This window comes from Centroberyx affinis, unplaced genomic scaffold (genome assembly GCF_046629955.1).
Source record: "Centroberyx affinis isolate AG114_WGS23_722 - 3 ecotype Tasmania unplaced genomic scaffold, CSIRO-AGI_Caff_v1 ptg001635l_1, whole genome shotgun sequence".
Taxonomy (NCBI): domain Eukaryota; kingdom Metazoa; phylum Chordata; class Actinopteri; order Beryciformes; family Berycidae; genus Centroberyx; species Centroberyx affinis.
Window position 1 is genome coordinate 19,895 of NW_027280072.1, and position 20,970 is coordinate 40,864.

Below are 20,970 nucleotides of genomic sequence, written 5' to 3' on the forward strand. Positions count from 1 at the left end.
GTATATTCAACTATGTACTATGGTCATTGTAACTATTATAACTATGGCACAAGGGATCAGTGCAAATAGACAATCTTCCTCCAAAACATTCACCTTCTCCTGACTGCCCCACCTGTGTAGGGGGAATTGCCTGAGCTCTGGGTTACAATATATGGGGAGTGTGGAGGTGTAACACCCAAAAAAAACACAAATCACACCAGCCCAATTCCAAACTAACCTCTCTAACCCCTGGATCCAACAATGAGTTAAAATGGTTATAGGAATATATAGATTATATAGGAAAATTATAATAGATATTCTCATCGGCGAGATCTGAGGTCAAGCTGTCAGGCGCGTTCAAAGGTGCTAGAGAAGAAGAACTGAAAATGAGGGATTAATGGAAATTGGGCCAAAGAAAGAAGATAGAAAGTAAGCTAACAAGCTTCAGATCAGTTGATATTTGGGGGTGCGGTGGGGTCATGCACGGGCGGAGGCGGGCCCCGGGGGCCTGGGCGAGTCGTGGGGGGTGGGGCTCTCCGTCTCGGAGGCACTGGACTCGTCGTCGTCGTCGTCCGTCTGCTCGGCGCTGTGGTACAGCATGAGGGCCTGGGTCTTGTGGGTGATGGTGATGGTGCAGGGGCCCTGCGCCCAAGGCTCTCCGTCCACCTGCATGGGCATCCTGGAGCTCTTCAGAACCAGCTGGGGGAGACGCAGCGAGAGCAAACCATAACACACAACATTTTAGTGTCAGAGTTATGGCCGTATACATATCGCTCTACAAACATCCATGACATATGCTGTCCGTATGTCTTGCACTGTCACTGCACTGTATGTGAGGTCCTGTTGTCCTGTGTCTCGTCAGTATGTCTCTAGAAGGCGATCGCCCATGATTTAAAGGAAATATCCAATCCACGATTCCCTCAACCCGTGTCATCTACTTCAGTTAGTGATTTCCAACATTTCCCAGAATGACTTTCGACAACGCCCAGAGAACAGGCGTGAACTTGTTAGTTTCAGCTTGTTGTTTATACATGCAAGTAGAGAGAACAATAATGATAGCAATAGCGGAGTGAGAGTTTTTCCAGTCAAGAAAATGTAACAGACAGTCGCACCCTTTACTCAAATTGCAACATGTCTTGTGGCGTTGCATTCTGGTCTATTGCGGCTGCTGTCGGTGGAGAAATTGGTATCTTGTGTCTTCTATCTTCTATGACGGATTTCTCCCTGTATGATTGTTGCTGTTGGTGCAAAATTGTGGGTATAGAAGAAGAAAGCCCTTGCTCTTTAACGCTGAGCAATCGAGACCAAACCCTGACATTTATCGTTGATGTTTTATACAACTGAAAAACTTTCTATCTAACTCCATTATAGCTACACTGGAAATAATCTTGACGCATCTACATTTGGCCAGTTATAAGAAAAACACACCAACAAACAACAAAATGGACCCAGAAATGCAAACTACACCAGCAATGGCTGTTTTTTTAAGTGTTAAAGTATTTTAGGGTGGATTTTTCCTTAACAGTGAGTCTGATTCTGACATTGAAGCATTTATGATTTCCAACCTAAACAACAGAGTGATGAGAAGAGAAAACAAACGTCTAAAGGATATGAGCACACAGCACATGCTTAATCAAATAAGATAAAATTAGATTCTGAAATGCTGTAACCAGGAAAATGGCACAGTGTAAGCTAATTACACATATTGTCCTGTTCCATACCCAATTAGTGAAGTAAACAGGAAGTGCTGTGGTGGGAGAGTGTATGTGTGTGTGTGTGTGTGTGTGTGTGTGTGTGTGTGTGTGTGTGTGTGTGTGTGTGTGTGGTTATGACATCCCCTCACCCTGACAGTGTGGGCCTGACCGAGCCGTACAGGATTGGCCAGCTTGACCTGGATCTGAGCGCAGTGGAAGGATCCAAACACACCCACCACCTCCAGCAGACCGTCGTCCAGCCTGCGAGGGAGCAACAGCACAGCAGCACAGGAAAGAGGAGAGGAGGAGATGGAAAGAACACAGAAAAAACACTGCTGATTGCTGCTGGTTGCCAAGGTAACCATGAGCACTTAGTATAAATGTTCCATTCAGAAAAACATGGCAATTTGATTAGTTGATCTAAAATTCCAGAGGCAAAGAGCAAGGTAAAAAAGAAGTCTCGGTCCCAAACCTCTTAAAATATGTTTGTATCAGTTAATGACATCATTTCTAAGTCAGTAACCACAGTAATCACGCTGTCTGTTGTCCCGTATGGAAGTGCGGGTCTTACCGTGTGGGGGGGCAGGGCTCATCTCCCATCCCCTCCCACAGTCTGCAGCCGCCTCCCCAGTAGCCAATGTTACAGACAATGATGCCCTCCAGGCTGGGCAGCGCCACCCGCTCCCCATCCAGCTCCAGCTGTGGTGGGAACACACACACACACACACATATTGATATAATACACAGAAAGACACATAGCATACACAGACAGACACGTAGTATTGGTAGAATTTCAACTTACAAATTCACACATCACATCATGAAAACCAAAGCTAACATATCTTATGCATTATCCCATGCTTAATCCATAACTGTGAGCAGCACAGCTTTGAGTGTTTTGAGTGTGAAATTGTCTGGAGAGTCTAAGTCAAACATCCAGTTTTAGTTTTGTTAATTACCACTTGAATAAATCATAGGCTCATTAAGTTGGTGCAGGTTTCAAAATCATTAAGTTGTTTTATATATTTATAAAAGAGAGATTTTAGGAATTAAATTCACAGCAAAACATTACAGCCAAATATCTAACAAACTACAGACCAAAACAAATATCTTTCTGGGAGAATTATATGGTGGCTGACGGGTGCAGAACCAAATGCACTGTCTCTGTCGCTCTCTCTCTGTCTCTCTCTCTCTCTCTCTCTCTCTCTCTCTCTGTCTCTCTCCGTCTCTCTTTCTCTGTCTCTCTCTCTCTCTCTCTCTCTCTTTGGCAGCATGTCTCTGTTGTTGTATTTGCTTAGAATTTTTGGATGTGTTTTTGAATTTGCATAATTTCTGAAGTCTTAATGCAGTTGCTTTGGGCTCTTGTAGTGCGTTTGCACCCGTCGGCAACCGTAGAATTAACACCCAATGTAAGACCAAAAAGGCATTGAGGTAAATTATCAGTGAATGTCCCTTTAAGCCTTTGAGTAACATACACTCAACATGCTGTTTTCACTCACAAACAGGCCTCAACAGAACATGATAACTCTTAAAAAATGTGCTTTCTTGGTTAGCAAATGGTGCTAGTTTTATTATTGTAATTTATTTAACCCGTATTTAACCAGGGAAGTCAATTAAGAACAATTTTATATTTACAGTGACTGCCTAGCAAGAGGCAAATGGCCTCTTGATTAGCATAAGCATTGACTTAGCATAATTCAGTGATTTTCAGCCAATAGTAGCAACTATTGCACAAAATGTTTGCTGATTCTGTTTGGGCCTGCTTAAGAACCACAGAGGTGAAAGCACAATAAACAGAGAAGTTTCATCACAGTAACATGGCTACTGTACCTCAATCCTCTTATCCAGATCCTTACATTCCTGCACTAAACAATCTTTGGTGCCATACAGGAAATACACAGCCTGGAGAAAGAGTGGAAATGTTTACAAACATAGAAAAACGTGCATAAATATAAATAAAGCACTCTGTTTCATTGAAATGTTTGTGACAATGAGGAAACAGTATGGCATCACTACCATCTTTTCAGATACCCAACACATTCATTGTCCTTGTATTAATATTCAAATTCATCCGCAATAGACATTTGCACATGGAAATGTATTCAAATGAAGTGTTTCCAGCTCTCTGACCTTGTTGATGATGCGGCTGGAGAAGAAGGAGGGCGTTTTCTCGCGGTGCGTGTGGAAGTTGAGAGCCATCAGGGCGTCGGGCCCCACGGAGAAGTAGTTATTCATGGACAGAACCTGGGGAAGACATGCACCGGGTAAACACACAGCATGACACGTTTTTATAGTTTTTACAGAATGTTAAGTCTGTTAAGGAGCCAGAATGTTTTCTACCACTGTCACCTTTTGTTGATTTGCACAATAAACCCACACACCCAAACCCCAAAAAACTGCATAAACGGTCTGACAAACACTACAATAAGAAGTTATTTGTAAGTAAATATAAGACCGCATATTGATGAAAAAAAATCGACATAAAGCTCAGACTGTGCCTCACCTTTGGTTTACGAAAGTAGATGCCTTTCGAAGCTACTTGCACTTTCCATCTGAAAATGATTATGTAGGCAATTAACAACAACAATACAAAAATAAAACACAAATTAGATGTTAGCAAAAAATGAAGCCAATACAGTACAGCTGCCCCACCTGTCCATTTTGACCACTTCGGCATCGAGGATGTTACGGAAAACCTGTTCCACAGGAATCTCTCCGGCATATCCGGCACCCCAGCCCAACGTGTTGGAAAGGTCATTCCCTGTCCCCAGGGGCAGGATGGTCACCCTGGGGATAAACTGGTCCTGACCCTGATGCAGGAAAGTACAAGAGTAGCGGGGAGAGTGGAAGATGTGTCATTAAGTTGGTGCAGCAAGGGGATGAACAGGAATAGGTAGAGAGAGACAGAAAATGCAACATTAAGCCGCAGACACACTGATCCGTTGTGTCTGTCCGTCTCAGCTCATTTCAATTCATTTTCAATGAGAGCCGTCCGTTGTCTGGACAGGGCTGATGATGCGTCCGTTTCTGTCAGATTTCCATCCGTTTTGACATAAAGTTCAAACTTCTGCTGGATGGAAGGATTCGTCACCATTCGTTTAGCCAATCAGAGACGTTCCAACATTTGTTTTGGATAAAATAGTGGCCATCACAGACACAACGGTACAAGCAAAACAAAGATAAAACGGAGAAAGCCTAGTATAACGTTGGGATGACTGGAGGTTTTCCAGGTCAGTTTCTTGTTTAATTTATACTGTATAGTCTGTTTCTTCTTTTTTCTATAAAGTATTATGAGCAAAGCTAGGCTTGTATTTCTGCCTCTCCACCATGTTGACATTCCAAAACAGCCAAATGGACAGAAATCTATCAGTCAATAATTCTGTCCGTTTTCTGATGGATCAGTGTGGCTGCCACCTTATAGCGCATTTTCTAAAAAAAAACTGTAATGAGATGAGGCTACTGCGTAATCAAGTCTGTGTCTATGATATTTCAATTTAATAGCGAACCTCTCTCATCACACAGAGACTTTCCCATCTCACCTTGAGCTTCATGGTGTCAATGGCATCCAGCACCCAGCCCACGGTGCCGTCTCCCCCACACACCAGCACCCGCACACTGCCAGGAGGCAGCAGGGTGCACAGCTGGAGGGCTTTGGAGGGAGGCAGCTGTGATAGGTCAAACACCTGGAGGAGAGACGAGGGGAGGGGGTACAGGAGAGAAGGCAAGAACGAGGGAGAGGAGATGTGAGGAGAAGAAATTCAGTTCAGACGTATTAACAGGGAGAGGAGTAAGGAGCCAAGCAGCCAACAATCAAATCACTTAAATCCAAGCACTGCTTCCCTTGAAAACACTTAGGTGTTGTAAAGAACGCAACTCATGCCGGTCACTGCCATTATCAGAGAAGAAAACATACTTTCTCCTCCACCAAACAGTGGCTGACGGATTCCAAAATACACAAGCCACTTTCAGAATTTTACCAGTCAGATATTGCTTTTTAGTATGGGGAAGAATGTACAGATGATAGTTGATTACCTACAGAAGTGTCAGACACAATTAATCATGTTTAATCATATACTGTGATTTTAGTTTTCACAATAATTACAGATATATCTACAATATTAAAGCATTACATTTCCTTTAGAAACAAGATGTTGATCTAAGATGGCAAATCAAAACTAACAATTATGATTAATCATCAAGGCTGCAATAGTGAGCAAAATAATCAGAATTATCATTTTATATATAGTCATGCAGCCCGATATAGTAAGAAAAACAACTTACCAGCCACAGACAAACTTTGCCAACCTATTTGGCTGGTGGCTGGTGTTAGCTTCTCCTCTGGTCATTACACACAATAGGCCCATTGAGACAGAAATAGAGAAGGGCAGACTGACCTGCACAGGGTTGAGGAGGGTGCGAAACTCTCCCAGCAGAGCCTCCCCCATGTTGTTACCGCTACGTGTGTTAGCCAGGACCAACACTGGGGTCCAGCCGCTACCGCAGGAAGACGCCAACTAAATAAACAAACACAAACACACATACAACACCAACATTGCTTAAAACAGCCGTAGGACAACACAGAAACCCCACAGAGGCAAACCGCAGCCCCAGACAGCCCCAAACAGCCCCCCGCAGGTTCCAGTAATAAGTCCGGACCTTGCTGTACTCGTCGGGGTGCCTGCGGCGGAGCTTGTTGACGTGGAAGAGGTAGTGAGGAGGGATGATGAGGCTGCGAAACTCGCCCAGGTCGCAGCGCTCCCCGTCCGCCAGGCTGGACATGCAGTCATCGTGCACCGTGGTCTGACACCACACACACCTGAGGAGGGAGAGAGGGAGAGAGGGAGGAAGGGAGGGAGGGAGAGAGGAACAGAGTGAGGAGACACGCTGATTAGAAAACTAAGCAAGGACGCAAAAAAATGGAAGTCACAAATTGAAACAGCATTTTGAGAGCATCTTGCTTCCTTAGTTTCATGTATTTCATGTTGAAACAGGATAAACCAATGAGATAGCAGTGAGAGAGAGAGAGAGAGAGAGAGAGAGAGAGAGAGAGAGAGAGAGAGAGAGAAAGAGACAGAGAGGCCGTTTTATTCGATTGAGGGGAATAAGGGTGGGGTTGTTAAAAAAATCGATGTTTGGTTTTCGCGGTTGGAATTTTTATTGATGCCTACAGCAAGATACACAGTTTTCCAGGAAGCAGAAATAATTAACATGAATTTACATTTGCACTCAGAAATGTAGGGGCGGCAGGTCAGCCTGGTGGTTAGAGAGACAGTCCTTCAGCCAGATTCAAAACCCCATATCAGCAAACACTGTGCTGAAGTGTCCTTGAGCAAGTCACCAAATCCCTACCAGCTCCAGAAGTGCTGTTCCTTCTCTGACCTTTGACCCCAAGTGAAAACTAGACCTTCCTTACTGGGACTAAAAGAATTAAATCCTACCAGTGTGCCCCGAAACACTGCCACTGTCATAGAGAGCAGCAACAGCCCATTAGACTAAATTAAAGACTAAGAAGATTAAAATGAAAGGTCATCGTGCCTCACTGGGTTTTGGCAGCCAGGGAGAGCTGGAGCAGCAATTATAGATGCATCCTTCATGCACCTGCTATCCTGCATTAATGCTGTTTATTTAATATTTTACACATCATATGCCTCATATGTAGGTTGGTATATGTCTCTCAACTAGCTAGTTACCAGACCAGTCCTTGTATCTAGTGATGGCAGACATGCAGCTGTGCCTCAGCAGGAGAAAGTGACTCCTACAGCGGCTACACCTGTTAGCAGCATCATGACCGCTACTGTACCTAAAGTCGCAGAGCTTCGGCTGGGTTCCGCATTGCTGTTTGCACACTGCACAGTAGCTGGCGAGTGGGACGTTTCCCCGGACCCAGCGGTGCTCCGGGGCCCCGTCGGGCCGGGACGGGGCCATGATCTCCTTGCACGGCAGGCTCCGGTCGGCCCGGCGCAGGCACTGCTCGTCGGCGCACAGCCCGCAGCAGTCGCAGAAAGCGCCTTGCAGGATGTGCTGGGAACACACGCAGCAGTACGTCGGCTTGTTGAAAAGGTCCGTGTAGTGCCAGCCGTGCTTGCTCTTGCGAAAGAAATCCTTCATGTGTATTTTCCGTTTGGAGCGCTGGGCGCTGCACCACAGCGTGATGATGACCGGGACGATCACGGCCAGCGAGGTCCAGAACAGCAGCGTCCACTCCTCCCGGGAGCCGCGGTCGTCGCTCCCCTCGTCCCCCTCCATGTACATCGCCCGGACGGGATGCTGCTCGGTGTTAGCGCCAACAGTAGCGACGGATGATGGAGATGAACGGAAATCAGTGAAGCAGCGAGCTAGTATGTAAACAACACAACCGACGGTACGCAGGACGCGCGCGAGATGTTCCTGCGATACTCATTTTTTACAGAAAAGAACAGAGTTGACAGTAAATCTGGAGCCGAATGAAGTTACCGTGTTACATAACAAGTACACGGCGAAATAACCGGTGTAACGTAGAGCCAGTTAGCTACCTCGACAACTTAGCTTCAGCCAGAGAGTCGATCTGTCAACATAGTTCCCCTACTGTTCCAACCAGGAAGCGCTTGTCCGCCAGACCGGAAATCATCTTGCACATGCGTAGAACTGTCTAAAAGTCACAGTCATCTAGCACAAGCAGGATAGCCACCCAAATGCATACAGCAGCTAATTTATGGAATAACCTTCATTTAATATTCATTACTGACATTCAGCATCACTGTACTAAATGCACAAAATAGAAGCACCTGTATCGTTCAGCTGTATGTAGCGTAACACCTTATACATTTGGTTAAATTAGATGAAATGATCCCTGTGGGGAAATTGCAGAGAAAAGGACAGTCTATAAAGAAGAATAGAACAAATAGCCCACAGAGTACTGAAGATAATACAACAAGTAACTACAAAAAGAGAACATAGGAGGATAATACAACAGACAAAATAAAAGATAAAGTACATTCGTTGACATGTTTAGCCTACAGGTTTGAAGCAGAAGTGTAAGTGTGCAATGCTAGCTGTTCACATTATCAGGTGTATTACTGTTACACAAAATAAAATAAGCCCCTCACAGAAAAAAGACACTGGGCCAAATGTGAGACACGACAATTCATTGACTCCCAGTGAAAAATCAGGCAGTCTAGTTAGTTTAGTTTAGTTTCTTTATTGTCCATTATAGAGAAATTCCTCTTGCAGCAGAGAGTTAAAACAACAACACAATACCAGCACAATACATACACACCATTGGCTAATGATATGACTGCACATTAAAAGGCAATAATACACAAAAACAGCACCCAACTATGTCAAATGTTGGGTGCTGTATTTGTGTGTTTTTGCCTTGTTTGGTCATGTTTGTCCAAGCGAAGACGGAAGTATACACAGCTTAACTTCGCTAAGCCTATATACTCTCTGATCCTGAGCGCCTGATGTGGGCTGCTGCTTCTGTGATCTACCGCTACCTCCCGTGGGACGCATGCGCTTTCTGCTTTCCACAGTAGCTCATTCCGTGCTCGATAATTCATGATGCGATCAAAGGCTTCCCGTAGCTGATTAATTAATCAAAGCAGACTTATAATTAGAGTGCACGTGGTAACGGTTACATGTGTGATGCACTGGCTGCCTGTTGCGCTCACTGGACACATCACGCGGAAACGGAAACAATGACGCGGTTTGACGTTTCGCTTCTGACGTCATTGGCAGCGCTCCAAACCCTCGCTTAAAAGAAACATGTAAAATACAAAATGAGTAAACACAAAATCAAATGAAATGTATCGACGTAGTCCTAATAAAAGTGTGTTTTTCTCGGACACCTGACTGATACAAAATATATATTGGGCCGATAGCTGTGTTTTGTAAAATTAGATCAAACTTTAGTAAAATAAGATTATAAGATTGTAAGATTATAAGATTGCACTTTTTATGATCCCCGTGGGGAAATTTGGTCATCAGCAGCGAATAGGATGTAAATAAGAATAACACAAATAGAGAATAGCCTCGTGAAGATAATACAATAATTAATTACAACAAATGAACATATTGAGACGAATTGATAGATGATAAATTGATAGATAGATAGATAGATAGATAGATAGATAGATAGATAGATAGATAGATAGATAGATAGATAGATAGATCGGAACAGAAGTGATGCAAAGATCTCTAGTCTAGTTCTCTAGTTTCTCTGGATTTCTCTCCTGTATTTGGATGGAAAATGCAGTTTGTAAGATACTTTGAATTATGTAAGCTACCTCAGTTATAGACTATTATGTCAAAATGTAGTCAATCCTGCTGAAAAATATATATAAAAACATATTCAGTGTTTTCAAACTACCAACACGTCACTGTAAAATGTAGACTAGACTGTAAAACGTTTTCACTGCAACATCATGGATTCACGTCAATTCACTTTGAAAATATTAATGAAAATGATTAGTCCTAATTCATAAGGCCTATCCACCTCTTCTGGAAAAAATATAACCCTCCAATAAAAGTATAAGATAATAAAACATTCTCAAAAAAAAAAAAAAAAAAAAAAAACTGAAATGAAAATGCATGATGCTCATATTCTTATTTATATCTAGGCTAAATCCGTTCTTTTCTCTGTTACTTAGCTGCGGCTTTTCCCGGCTGGCACCAGACTCTTGGGGACTATTTCACAATCAGCTGACTGGCCATCATGAGCAAAACAACCTCAAAAGCCTCTTCTCTCTCCAAATGAATCTGTTTGTATCGCCATCTAGTGGACGGCCAGATAATTGCAACTCAACATACATACGGGACTGATGTTTTCCCCATAGGTTTTTCCACAATTATTTTTCTAACCATTCCAGGTGTTTATACAGTATATCTAAATATGTAAATATGTTTTAGATAGTTAAGTCATATTTTTGTAAATATATATTATACTACTAATAATGAATTATTTAAAATATATTTTTCCAGGTATGTGACAGTTTGTGGGTGACGTGCAGGAGGAGGAGAGTTTACCCCCCCCCCCCCCCCAACTCTGGACGGGTCTCGGAGCAGAGGAGCCGCGGGCAGGAGAGGTGAAGAAGATGAAGAAGTTCGTGGTGTTTTTCCTCTGCCTGGTCCTGCTGACCTGCTACTCAGGTAAGAAACTGAAATTCTCACAACTCAACTCAAATTAAACAGAGAAGACAGATCCTTGAATATGAACTGTGCATTCTGAAACTAAATCAACAGAATACACTTTCTCCAGAGATTGAATGTATTCTATAGCTTGTTGTTACAACAGCAATTTTGACAAATTCAGTGCGTTTGGGTGACTCAAATAAGGATAATGAATAATGCATATCATATCAGAGTGGTAAATTGTTGATCTCATTTATGTAGTTTTGCACAAATTTGGTGCACCTTTCTTTTGTTATTTAACCAGTAAACCTAAATTTACAGGCTGAGTCAAGAGAAGGAAATACTCTATAATATATAAAACATTTTCATTTATTTTGAACTATTATAACATTTTAAAATTTGCATTCCCATGTACAATTCATTAATTTATTTAAATGCAGAAATTCACCCCATGGAATCAGCATGCATTCCTGCTTTAAGCCCTGTGTGTAACACAGCAAAAATCAGCAGGATTCCTCATTCCTCACAAAAAAAAATCAATCTTCCCAAACTAGATAGCTGGTGAATGTGTGTGAGTATTTTGCCACGTTGCTGTGAGAGTTAAGGCAGCAGCAGCAGCAGTCCTGGCCCTGTGTTGACAGAGCGAGGTTCATTTTCACAGCAGAGAGGCAGAGAGGGCCAGGCTGGCCGTCCTGGCCATCCGTCCCGGGTCACGTGCTGCACGGGTCGGGCTCCCCGGGGAGAGACGGGATGAATGGGCACTTTGTTACCTTCCACCCAAAACCCTGCCTCCTAATGCAGGACTGGGCTGGAGAGAGGGAGACAGAGACAGAGAGCCCTCGCTCTGCAGAGACCAGCCTCTCTCTCTCTCTCTCTCTGTGTGTGTGTGTGTGTGTGTGTTAGGGCACAGGGGAGCAGCTCCCTTGGGGCTGGCTTTGGGGAATAAACAGCCTCACATGAACTAGCTAAACAGACCACAGCCACCAGCAGATAGTGGTGCTGAGAGGTTTATTCATAGGTTTGAACACAGCCTGTCCCTAATTAGCAACCCCCCCCCCCCCCCCCCCCCCCCCAACACACACACACACACTGAACAGACAATTATTATGTTCATAGCACAAACTAAACAACTTTGGCAGAGATTGCACTCAGAGCAGACAGTCTTGATTCACGAGTCTCTTGTGAAAAAGAAGAAGTAAAAATGGAGGAAATTGCTGCACACTCACATCTACAATAATAGGAGAACATTACAATCTAACTTGAATATTCCCTCTAAAAACAGACACACTTCCATGACAAAGGCAACATTTTTTATCTTTTCTTTATCATTGTCCCACAGAACTGAGTGTGTTCCTATTTTTAAATTATTCTCATCTAGCACCAGTAGAAGAATTGGTCGCGCTTATCACAAGACATTTGACTGATCGTTTTATCTTTTTCCAACCAGAGAAATTGATCTTCCTCTCTCCCCAGATGCCAACCCTATCATCAAGGAGAGCTTTGCTAAGCAGCTTCTCCGCAGCAAGAGGCAGGAGAGGCCAAGGAAGGCCGGACACCCCGATGAGCCCATGAGGGTAAGGGTCAAAGTTCAAAGAGCACAGATACATCACATAGATACAGACACATTATAAGAGGAGGAAAGTAACCAGTTACAACTACTCTGGTTATTGTACTTGATTAGTTATTCAGCAATTATAGTATTTTACAACTACATTGAGATTTTTTCAAAGTATTTACTCCCACTTTTACTCGAGTATGTATTTTTCAAAATAATTGGTTTATTTGATTTTTCAAAGTTGATAACATTCAATTGGTTATAAAAGTGTCAGTATAATTAAGTGGCATGTAAAATTAAAGGGCATGTGAATAGATGTGACTAGATTGGGTTCACATGTAAACAGAAGACAAAATAGCTTGGTCACGCTTCAGAGATCAAATACAAATAGGGAAAATAACATGATATAATTTCTCAGAATTTCAGCAACAGTTCATTAAAATAATTAGGAGTCAAGCCTATAGCACAGTCATTGGGGAATCGATGGGAATTTTAGCTGAGGGCATTTTATTTTCAGACATGAGCGCTGGCATAACATGACATAAGAGATCTGGCATTTACAGTAAAGTGTGTCATTCTGGACATCACCTCCTTGTTGTATTTACTGCCTTGTCTTGTTTTGTGTAGCCTTTTTTTGTTTTTTATGTAATCGTCACTCGCTGTAAGTGAATTTCCCATCGGGGACAATAAAGTCTTGAACCTCTTGAACTTGAATAAGTCACACTGCAGCTTTGTTGACATGTTTTAGAAAGCATCCGCCCCCAAACTTGGGCGAAAGTGGTGGGATGCTTCTGGAAAATGCAGAAAATCTTTATGATTTGGACTTAAAATATATATTTGGACGTGAGTATTTTTGAGTAGTACTTGTATCTATTACAAAGCTATGCTTTTCTGATTAAATTTATAAAATAAACCTTTGTCACTGTACTTGTTGTATAATTTCCTTGACAAATACTCTGACATGAGGAAAATCTAACTGAAGCAGCAATAAAGAGTCTACTAGAGTAAGTAGTAGCAGTAGTAAATCATTTCAGCACTCTTTCCAATTCTACACATTTATTATATATATATATTATAATGCACTTATGCACTCAGTCCATGCATGGTTCCTTCTCTTTAGCTCTACTCATCTCTACAGTTTTACTCAGGTTGTGTTATAAGCTATGAGAATGAAAGCAGAATGAATGTGGAGACTAAACTGAGTCAGAGGAGTTTTATTGTTGGCTGGTGATTCCCCATTCAGTTTCATCTTCTTGCAAATACTTAGCAGGCAGCAAACTAAATCTTTCACCACTTGTGTTCTTTCGATCCATTTTCTTCATTCTTTGCCTCCTCTCTTCTTCCTTATGCTCAATCTCTGTTGTTCACTACAACCATGCACATCTCTGTCTCTTGCTGTCTCTCTCTCTCTCTCTCTCAATTCAATTCATTTTGCTTCATCGACATGAATGTCAGAGGAACAGTGTTGCCAAAGCATCTAAATACAAAGGGAAATAAGTAGAGAAAAAAATAAATAACTAGTACATAACAATAAACATCTAACAGTGAAGAAAACAAAACTAAGTAATTAGTGCAGGCTGGATTTAGAAAGAACAGATCAGTAGAATCACTCCTCATCTCCTTATCTCCTCTCTTTATCTCTCTCTCTCTCTTTCTCAATTCAATTCAATTCAATTCAATTCAATTCAATTCAATTCAATTCAATTCAATTCAATTCAACTGAATTACATACATACATACAAGTACATACAAGTGTACATATTTCCAAAGCATACAACAACAAAACAACAAATACAACAAATGTAGGAAAAAATGATATAAGAAAACTAGAGAGAGATCAGTCTTCTTTAGACTGAAATGAGAATCAGTCTTCTTTACATTTACTCTCTCTCTCTCTCTCTCTCTCTCTCTCTCTCTCTCTCTCTCTCTCTCTCTCTCTCTCTCTCTCTCTCTCTCTCTCTCTCTCTCTCTCTCTCTCTCCCTCTCTCTCCAGGAGCATCTGCTCCACATGCAGGCTCTGGACCAGAGGGCCCAGGAGACGAATCTGGAGAACTGGCTGAACCCCCACTGCTACCCGCGCTGCGACAGGAACTACGGATACCCCGTCTGACCGCAGCCAAGGTCGCCACTCCTCACTGTCACTCCAGACCACACACACGTTTACATGAATAAGTGTGCACCATCAGTGAGAGTGTAAAAGTCAACACTATAGTCCAGTGTTTCCGGAGTTAATTTAACATTTTCAGATAGTTTTGAACACTGCTCAACTCCAAATAAGTGTCACTGAAAAATCAACACCTGGGGAATCCTGGTAGCTCAGGTGGCTAAGGCGCGTACCATGTGACTGTGATGGGATTTGTCACATATCATCCCTGCCTCTCTCTCTCCTATCTGTCTATCTGTCAATTATCCAAAATAAAGGCAAAATGCCCCCAAAAAAAATCTAAAAAAAAAAATAAAATTAGCACCTATGAACACTGAAAAATAACAGAACAAAAAAAATAATGGAAAAAGTGACACTTTGATACACAAACAGACAAACAAAAGCACACTTTGGTTTCATCACACGCTCACTCTCTCTCACAAGCTCACATTTCCTCTGTAGGCTTTTTTTTTTTTTTCTTTTCGTTTTCTTTTTGCAGCAACCTTTTGGCAGAAAAGCTGAATGGTTTTGAAACATCTAAAATACACACTAAACATGTCATGGCAGCATGGGTTGTGGCTGCTTTGACTCGCTCCCCAGTTTCCCAATGTCTGTCTGACCCGTTTCCCCCTTTTCTTTCCACAGGAGAAGACCACAGTGGTGACAACATGGACTCAACAATGACTACAGGGAAAATGCTATGTTGAAAATGAAGCTATTAGAGTCAGAGGGCTCTTTCTATTCTATTCTCTCTCTCTCTCTCTCTCTCCCTCTCTCTCTCTCTCTCTCTCTCTCTCTCTGAAGCCTCAGTAAAATGGCCATTAATGAAGACTGCTGAATAAATGGCCATGCATATAGGTTTATTACAGCTATGTAGTTTACTGTTAAGAGTATAGTCTCTAGATTCTTTTTTAATCTCTTGTAATAGCAAAATAAAAGCATGAAACTTTGTTAATGAATATAACCAAAAAATAAAAAATGTAAATGCATGAGTGCTAACTGGGTGACTGTTCATTTATTTTATTTATTTACCTATTTATTTGTAATTTCTGTGACGTGGATCGGCCACAGAAAAGGCCTACAGGCAATCTGATCTGAAATCCAGTTCTTCAGAATCGGTTCCTGCTAAGGGTTTGACCTCAGGATGCTGGAGGGGAACAGTTTTGACCCGGGGTGAAGACTGCGGTTCACCCTGACCTGAGGTTACGTCACTCTTTACTGAAGCGTGGTAACCACGCAACCGCGACGTCACGGGTTCGAATCCTATTTAATCTTTCCCCTTTTCCTGCCTCCGTCTACTGTAGGCCTACTGTCCAATAAAGCATAGGCCCAAATAATCTTTCAAAAATAGAAAGACTCATGCTTTGCACTTCAGTTCCACTCAGAGGAAAATGGATATTTGGATCCTGGCTTTGGCCAATGAGAAAATGAATTTATCGATTCTATTTTTAATCTAGAATTTACAGCCGACATGTAGGCCTAGGCTATAGATTCAGTATAACCTAGCCTATGTTATGTAGGCCCAATATGTAATATCGTTGGTTTAGTTTAGGCCTATATTTGAGGAGAACGGTAAAACTGGTAGGTCCGACAGGCTGTATGCACAAGGAAAATGACATTGCCTATACACATATTGACAGTAGGCCAATTTAACTAAATGAAAAGGCCACACCTGCCCTAAAATGTTGCTTAGACTGTCCTGAAATTATCGAAGTAATTGGGGGGGTCTAGCCTATTCTAATTTTTTACTTATTTATTTATTTTAGTTTTGGTGTCTAATCATTTAATGATGAGGCCTAATGAGCCTGCTTTCCCGGTTTCACCTCTGAAATTAAAAAAGGCCTAACAAGCACATACTTGAGTTAGCCTAGCCTACATGACGGGTCCATTATATTCCGAAATTAATGACATGCTTGTTGACCTCTGGAAGAAGGAAAACCCAAATCCATGTTTTATACCTGCAGCCGTGCCGGCTGGCATATGGCTCATGGGCTTGTATTAATTATTTGGAAGGAGCAGGATACCTGTTTTCATGCAGTGTGAGGTGAGCTGGTGTGGGCTGGTCCGGGCTGGTCCAGGCCAGGAGCCTCTAGGAGTAAAGCTAAATGTCTATTCTGGTTATAATCTATTACAGCAGTGATTCTTACCTCACTCCATTTAGCCTGTAGGAATTAAAAATTACGGAACGGGTTGTTTTCTCATAAAGATAAATTTCCTAATAGCCTAGTTTACACACGAGGAAGTCCTTGAATTTATATAAAATAATCCTAATAATTTAGATTGCGGACTACAGGCCTAATGGCGTTAAAGGTTGGGATATATCACATAATAATGCTTCATTTATGCGTTTAGGCTGTCACGTTATTAATCTAGCCTAGTCCTACTGCCTTCAAAGGTTATTTCACATAAGACCGACTGGCTTGCTTTTTATTTAAATTGCTGAGTTAAATAAATAAAACCTAAAATATGACAGAAAAAAGACACACAAGAAAATGAGAAAATTCAAAGAATTTATTGTAAAGCGTCTAAAAAGCGATTTGACACCAACTCTGCGATTATGTTGTTACATCAAAGCTTCATGAAAGTTTTCTATGAAAATGTACGAATATACTATGTTAATGCAAAAATGTAGCTATGCGTCTTGGAAAAACTCTTAACGTGTCCGTCTTGAATTTATTTACTTATTTCGCTTACAATTAAAAATGGAAGAAACATTACAACCTTGGCCGACAGATGAGCTCGGCCTTTGAATGCAACACAAACGGATTCTTTCTTCATTAAATTATTTTCAAAAGTGCTTGAGAAACGTTTTTATTACTATTTTTAAATACAGGGCCTACATAACCAAACGGTCAAACGGACCAAACGACAGCCCAATCATTTTAAATTATAGAGGAATATTCAATTCCCAAACTGGGTCCAAATATCTAGGCCTCACCTATTCTCACTCAATTTATCAGCTTGAGCTCAATTTGCTGTTCTACAGTCCAGGCTGGAACAGATGAGACTGAAAAATAAAATTTATATTCTATAAATTGTCACACTTGGAAAATAGTAAAATTCACAAGCTCTGTACACAAGGTAGCCAGCTGCAGCAAAGGGTACATGCAACTTTTTCATGTCAACCAATGCATGTTGTGAAATGGACTTCATTTGATTTGGTCAATACATTAAATAGATGTCCAACTTTATAATATATACACATATGCACATTCTGTAATTTGCCTTTATACATTACATACAAAAACTGCTTTGCTTAATCACACTATATCCTATAAACTTCAAAATGATTTTGATACAAGTTTGAGAAAACGATGAATGCGGTGTAAAGAAATCAGTCAAGAAATCATCTTTTGTCTTTGAAGAAGCCTTTAGACGTGCTGCTCTCCTTGATGGTGACGGTCAGGAAGTTGGTGGTCACGTCCGTAACCAGGATCTTTTCCACGTTGCTGAGGGTCGGCCTCCACGTCACTTCGTCCAGGTCGTCGAGGAGCCGGGTCGGGGACGGCCGGTCCAAGAAGGAAGGTTTCTCCATGTGTGAAAGCTCAGCGGGCCGGTTCTGGCTCTGGCTCTGGCTCTGGTTCATTTTGGACTGGTGCTTGAAGTGCGCAGGCGCCAGGTAGCCGGAGCCGTCCTTAGTCCTGTGTGACTCCGAGCCTGTCCTGTGCGGATGGAGGCTGCGGTCTGAGTACAGCTGCTTGTACGAGCCTCCGCTGGAGATGCCCCGGATGTGTGTGTGGTGGTGATGGTGGTGGTGGTGGTGCTGGTGTTTGTGGGCGTGGCCGTGGTTCTCTGGGTGTCTGTGGGACAGTTTGATCAGCCTCATCTCAGATCCCCTCTCTTCTCCCCCTTGCAGCTTGGCCAGTTTGTGGGCACTGTAGCTCAGCTGCTCCTCTGCTCTCCTCTTGTGGGACTCGGACACCGCGGGGCCGGAGCCGCTGTCTTTGAAGCGGAGCTTGGGCTTCGGGCCTCTTTTTTTGGGTATGTGAATGAGTCCGTCAGGGCTTGGTGGCTGGTGATCGCGGGCTGGTTCTGGCGGCCGGACGCGTACGCTCTCCCCGCGGTTGACGGTGCTGGGCGGGAAGATGGTGGGAACGACGGCTCTCAGGCCCTCTCTGGCCCTGGGGGTAATGACCGGCTCCGGGGTCGGGTAGGTGACACGCATCCCTCGCACCGCCTCACTCCTGAACTCATAGGACTTGGCTTTAGCTTTAGCTTGAGCCTGATTGGAAAAGAATGAAAATAAGACCAACTTTTAAAATGATACACTCACAGACATTACTCCATTCCAAGTATTTAAATTAATTTCATAGTTGGTTAATTTCAATTAATGCCGGATGCCTAAAGTTGGGCACAGCTATCACAGTCAGTCTAGAAAACTACTAATGTAATAATGGTCTAATAAAGAGGTGATATGGGCCTGCAATAAGTCTATGTTATAGTACTGCAAAAACAACAAAAAGAACAAGAACAAACAGTGTATCAGGCTACAGTTTCTATTTGTGAAATTCCACAACCCCCCTTTTTAAACAACAGCTTTGTCAACAGAGACTCTGGTATTTAGTTCAAGATAAACTGTCGGTCATTAAGCAATTTTCACGGTTCGTTGTCCTGAAAAGCTTAAAAGCTCTTGTTGATCACATCTACATGTTGTGATGCTTAATTCAACTGATTCCATTCGAATTAAACATCAACACATTTGCGTCTGTATTTAATGAGTTTGTTATAGACGAATACTGCGATAAAAAACGGATTTTACAAAAGATGGAGGACTTTAACAGCACACCGCTTCAACAGCGGCTCATAAACAATCATGTGGGCCTATTGGCCATTTGTGAAGATAAATAATGTTAACAAATAACCAGTTCTTGTGGGCCAACAACAAATGGGAATTTACAGAGTGCCCCATTAGCAAATACACAAGCCGAAATACACATCCATTATTGAGTGTTTAATGTGCCTGATTAGCATAATGAAGGAACCTTGTGCATTTAACTTACAATGACAATCCTTTCTTTTGTAATTACAGGTGCTTGAAGTGAACACGACAGTGCAATTAAGTAACCCGACTGAGAATGCATATGGCATATTGCATGAAAATTAGTTTGTATTGTATGAGAATTTGACTTGTTTACATGCCCATGACATTAGCCGTAACCATGCACGCCATAAAAACACTAAACAACGTTGCTAATTTACCTTGAGGAGGAATGTCTTGGGTTTCGGTCCTCTCTTTTTGGGCCCATACAGTTCCCTTTCACGCTCCCTATGAAAAATAGCAGCAGACACCCATTTTGAGTGTCAGGGGAGCGAAGTGCACCGAGGACACCTTTCATTTATTGGACATGTTACATTCACTCCGTGTAAAGGCCAGACATCTTACCTTTCATCGAAAGCGACAAAGAGGCGCGAGTCCAAAATATTCTCCTCCGGTTCCCAAGTGCTATATCTGCGGAACAAAACATGAATTTACACTAAGAAGGAAAGCGCTGTCTGCACACAGTGCGCACACACACACACCACACACACACACACTAGATGGATGGCCACAGCGTTAGCCTGCAAGCTAACATCTCCAGCGTGCTACGCTTACTTTGCCACTAATCCGGCTGTCTTGCTAGCAGCTAGCGGGCTAACGGCAGCCTCAGCGGAGGAGACAGCACCGACACCCCGGCCGAGGATCGTAAATATGCAAGAGACATAATATAGCAGGACTTACTTGGGAGACCAGCCCTTCCATTTCACTAGGTATTCAATCCGACCCTGCATGCCATCAGAAACAGAAATACACTACTTGGTTAGCTTGCAAGGCAATAGATATATAGTGCAGTGGTGGTGCATTAAATTCAACGCTCCGGGAGCAAAACGGCACATTACATCTCACACCTACCCTCCTTATCCTCCGTTTAATGATCGACTCGGCAGCGAACACCCTCTCCCCGACAGCAGACAGCTCCATGTTTACTCCAGTCTACCTACCGTTAGCTTGGTGGACGCTAGCTGGGCAGATATTTTTCTCCAGTCCCAGCCACTCTGAATTCCCGACAGACCATAATACTCCCGAACAGCGAAAGACGTCAGCGCATTTTTTTACAGCGTTGCCTAGGAACCGCAGTCGGTGGAACCGTTTGCGGAACGCCCATTGGTTCAGCCGTTGCTACGTGCTCGGGGTTGCTAAGTGAGGGGGAGGAGCGTGCACTTGTGTGAATTCTTGGGGGAAAATGGTGGCTTTTTCGCGCGCGGCCGTGTGGAACATTTCGCGGAACGGTCTGAGATCTTCAGAACGCGTGTCATCAAAACAGAACGTGCGCGAGTTTTGTCATGTAAAGACAGAAAGAAGGGATTAACAACAGAGTTTGACTCCAACGAAGGAGGGGAAACCGCACATTAAACACCCCTCATTTTCGTTTAGTCTATCCAGAAATGTGTTTATCAGCAAATGCAATAAACTCTATTGGCTGGGGTTTTCATATTAGTCCGTTATAGGCAAA

General features: G+C 42.6%; 3 protein-coding genes across 3 annotated transcripts; 1 reads left to right on the forward strand and 2 right to left on the reverse strand.

The window, feature by feature from the left end:
- Positions 1-435: 435 nt before the first annotated feature.
- Positions 436-8,193, reverse strand: dgke (diacylglycerol kinase, epsilon). The gene is made up of 11 exons (XM_071528206.1): positions 7,474-8,193; positions 6,330-6,489; positions 6,068-6,187; positions 5,213-5,356; positions 4,326-4,483; positions 4,177-4,225; positions 3,804-3,917; positions 3,504-3,575; positions 2,245-2,372; positions 1,823-1,934; positions 436-678 (listed from the first exon to the last, which is right to left on the reverse strand). The coding sequence occupies exons 1-11, from the start codon at positions 7,923-7,925 to the stop codon at positions 457-459; spliced, it is 1,731 nt and encodes a 576-aa protein (XP_071384307.1). The 5' UTR covers positions 7,926-8,193; the 3' UTR covers positions 436-456.
- A 2,463-nt stretch (positions 8,194-10,656) lies between these two features.
- cunh17orf67 (chromosome unknown C17orf67 homolog) lies at positions 10,657-15,469 on the forward strand. Its single transcript, XM_071528208.1, has 4 exons — positions 10,657-10,799; positions 12,255-12,355; positions 14,330-14,457; positions 15,125-15,469. Exons 1-3 carry the CDS (start codon positions 10,745-10,747, stop codon positions 14,444-14,446), a joined length of 273 nt encoding a protein of 90 aa, XP_071384309.1. The 5' UTR covers positions 10,657-10,744; the 3' UTR covers positions 14,447-14,457; positions 15,125-15,469.
- A 1,537-nt stretch (positions 15,470-17,006) lies between these two features.
- On the reverse strand, positions 17,007-20,515 carry cbx8b (chromobox homolog 8b). The gene is made up of 5 exons (XM_071528201.1): positions 20,370-20,515; positions 20,199-20,242; positions 19,863-19,928; positions 19,679-19,745; positions 17,007-18,701 (listed from the first exon to the last, which is right to left on the reverse strand). Exons 1-5 carry the CDS (start codon positions 20,436-20,438, stop codon positions 17,826-17,828), a joined length of 1,122 nt encoding a protein of 373 aa, XP_071384302.1. The 5' UTR covers positions 20,439-20,515; the 3' UTR covers positions 17,007-17,825.
- Between the last annotated feature and the right edge of the window lie 455 nt (positions 20,516-20,970).

Coding starts and splice junctions, on each gene's coding strand:
- cunh17orf67 (XM_071528208.1), top strand. CDS start 10,745: ATGAAGAAGTTCGTGGTGTTTTTCCTCTGCCTGGTCCTGCTGACCTGC. Junction 10,800..12,254: donor CCTGCTGACCTGCTACTCAG/GTAAGAAACTGA, acceptor CTCTCTCCCCAG/ATGCCAACCCTATCATCAAG. Junction 12,356..14,329: donor ACCCCGATGAGCCCATGAGG/GTAAGGGTCAAA, acceptor CTCTCTCTCCAG/GAGCATCTGCTCCACATGCA.
- dgke (XM_071528206.1), bottom strand. CDS start 7,925: ATGTACATGGAGGGGGACGAGGGGAGCGACGACCGCGGCTCCCGGGAG. Junction 6,490..7,473: donor CCGAAGCTCTGCGACTTTAG/GTACAGTAGCGG, acceptor CTCCCTCCTCAG/GTGTGTGTGGTGTCAGACCA. Junction 6,188..6,329: donor ACCCCGACGAGTACAGCAAG/GTCCGGACTTAT, acceptor TTGTTTATTTAG/TTGGCGTCTTCCTGCGGTAG.
- cbx8b (XM_071528201.1), bottom strand. CDS start 20,438: ATGGAGCTGTCTGCTGTCGGGGAGAGGGTGTTCGCTGCCGAGTCGATC. Junction 19,929..20,198: donor TGGAAGGGCTGGTCTCCCAA/GTAAGTCCTGCT, acceptor TTTGTTCCGCAG/ATATAGCACTTGGGAACCGG. Junction 19,746..19,862: donor TTTGTCGCTTTCGATGAAAG/GTAAGATGTCTG, acceptor TATTTTTCATAG/GGAGCGTGAAAGGGAACTGT.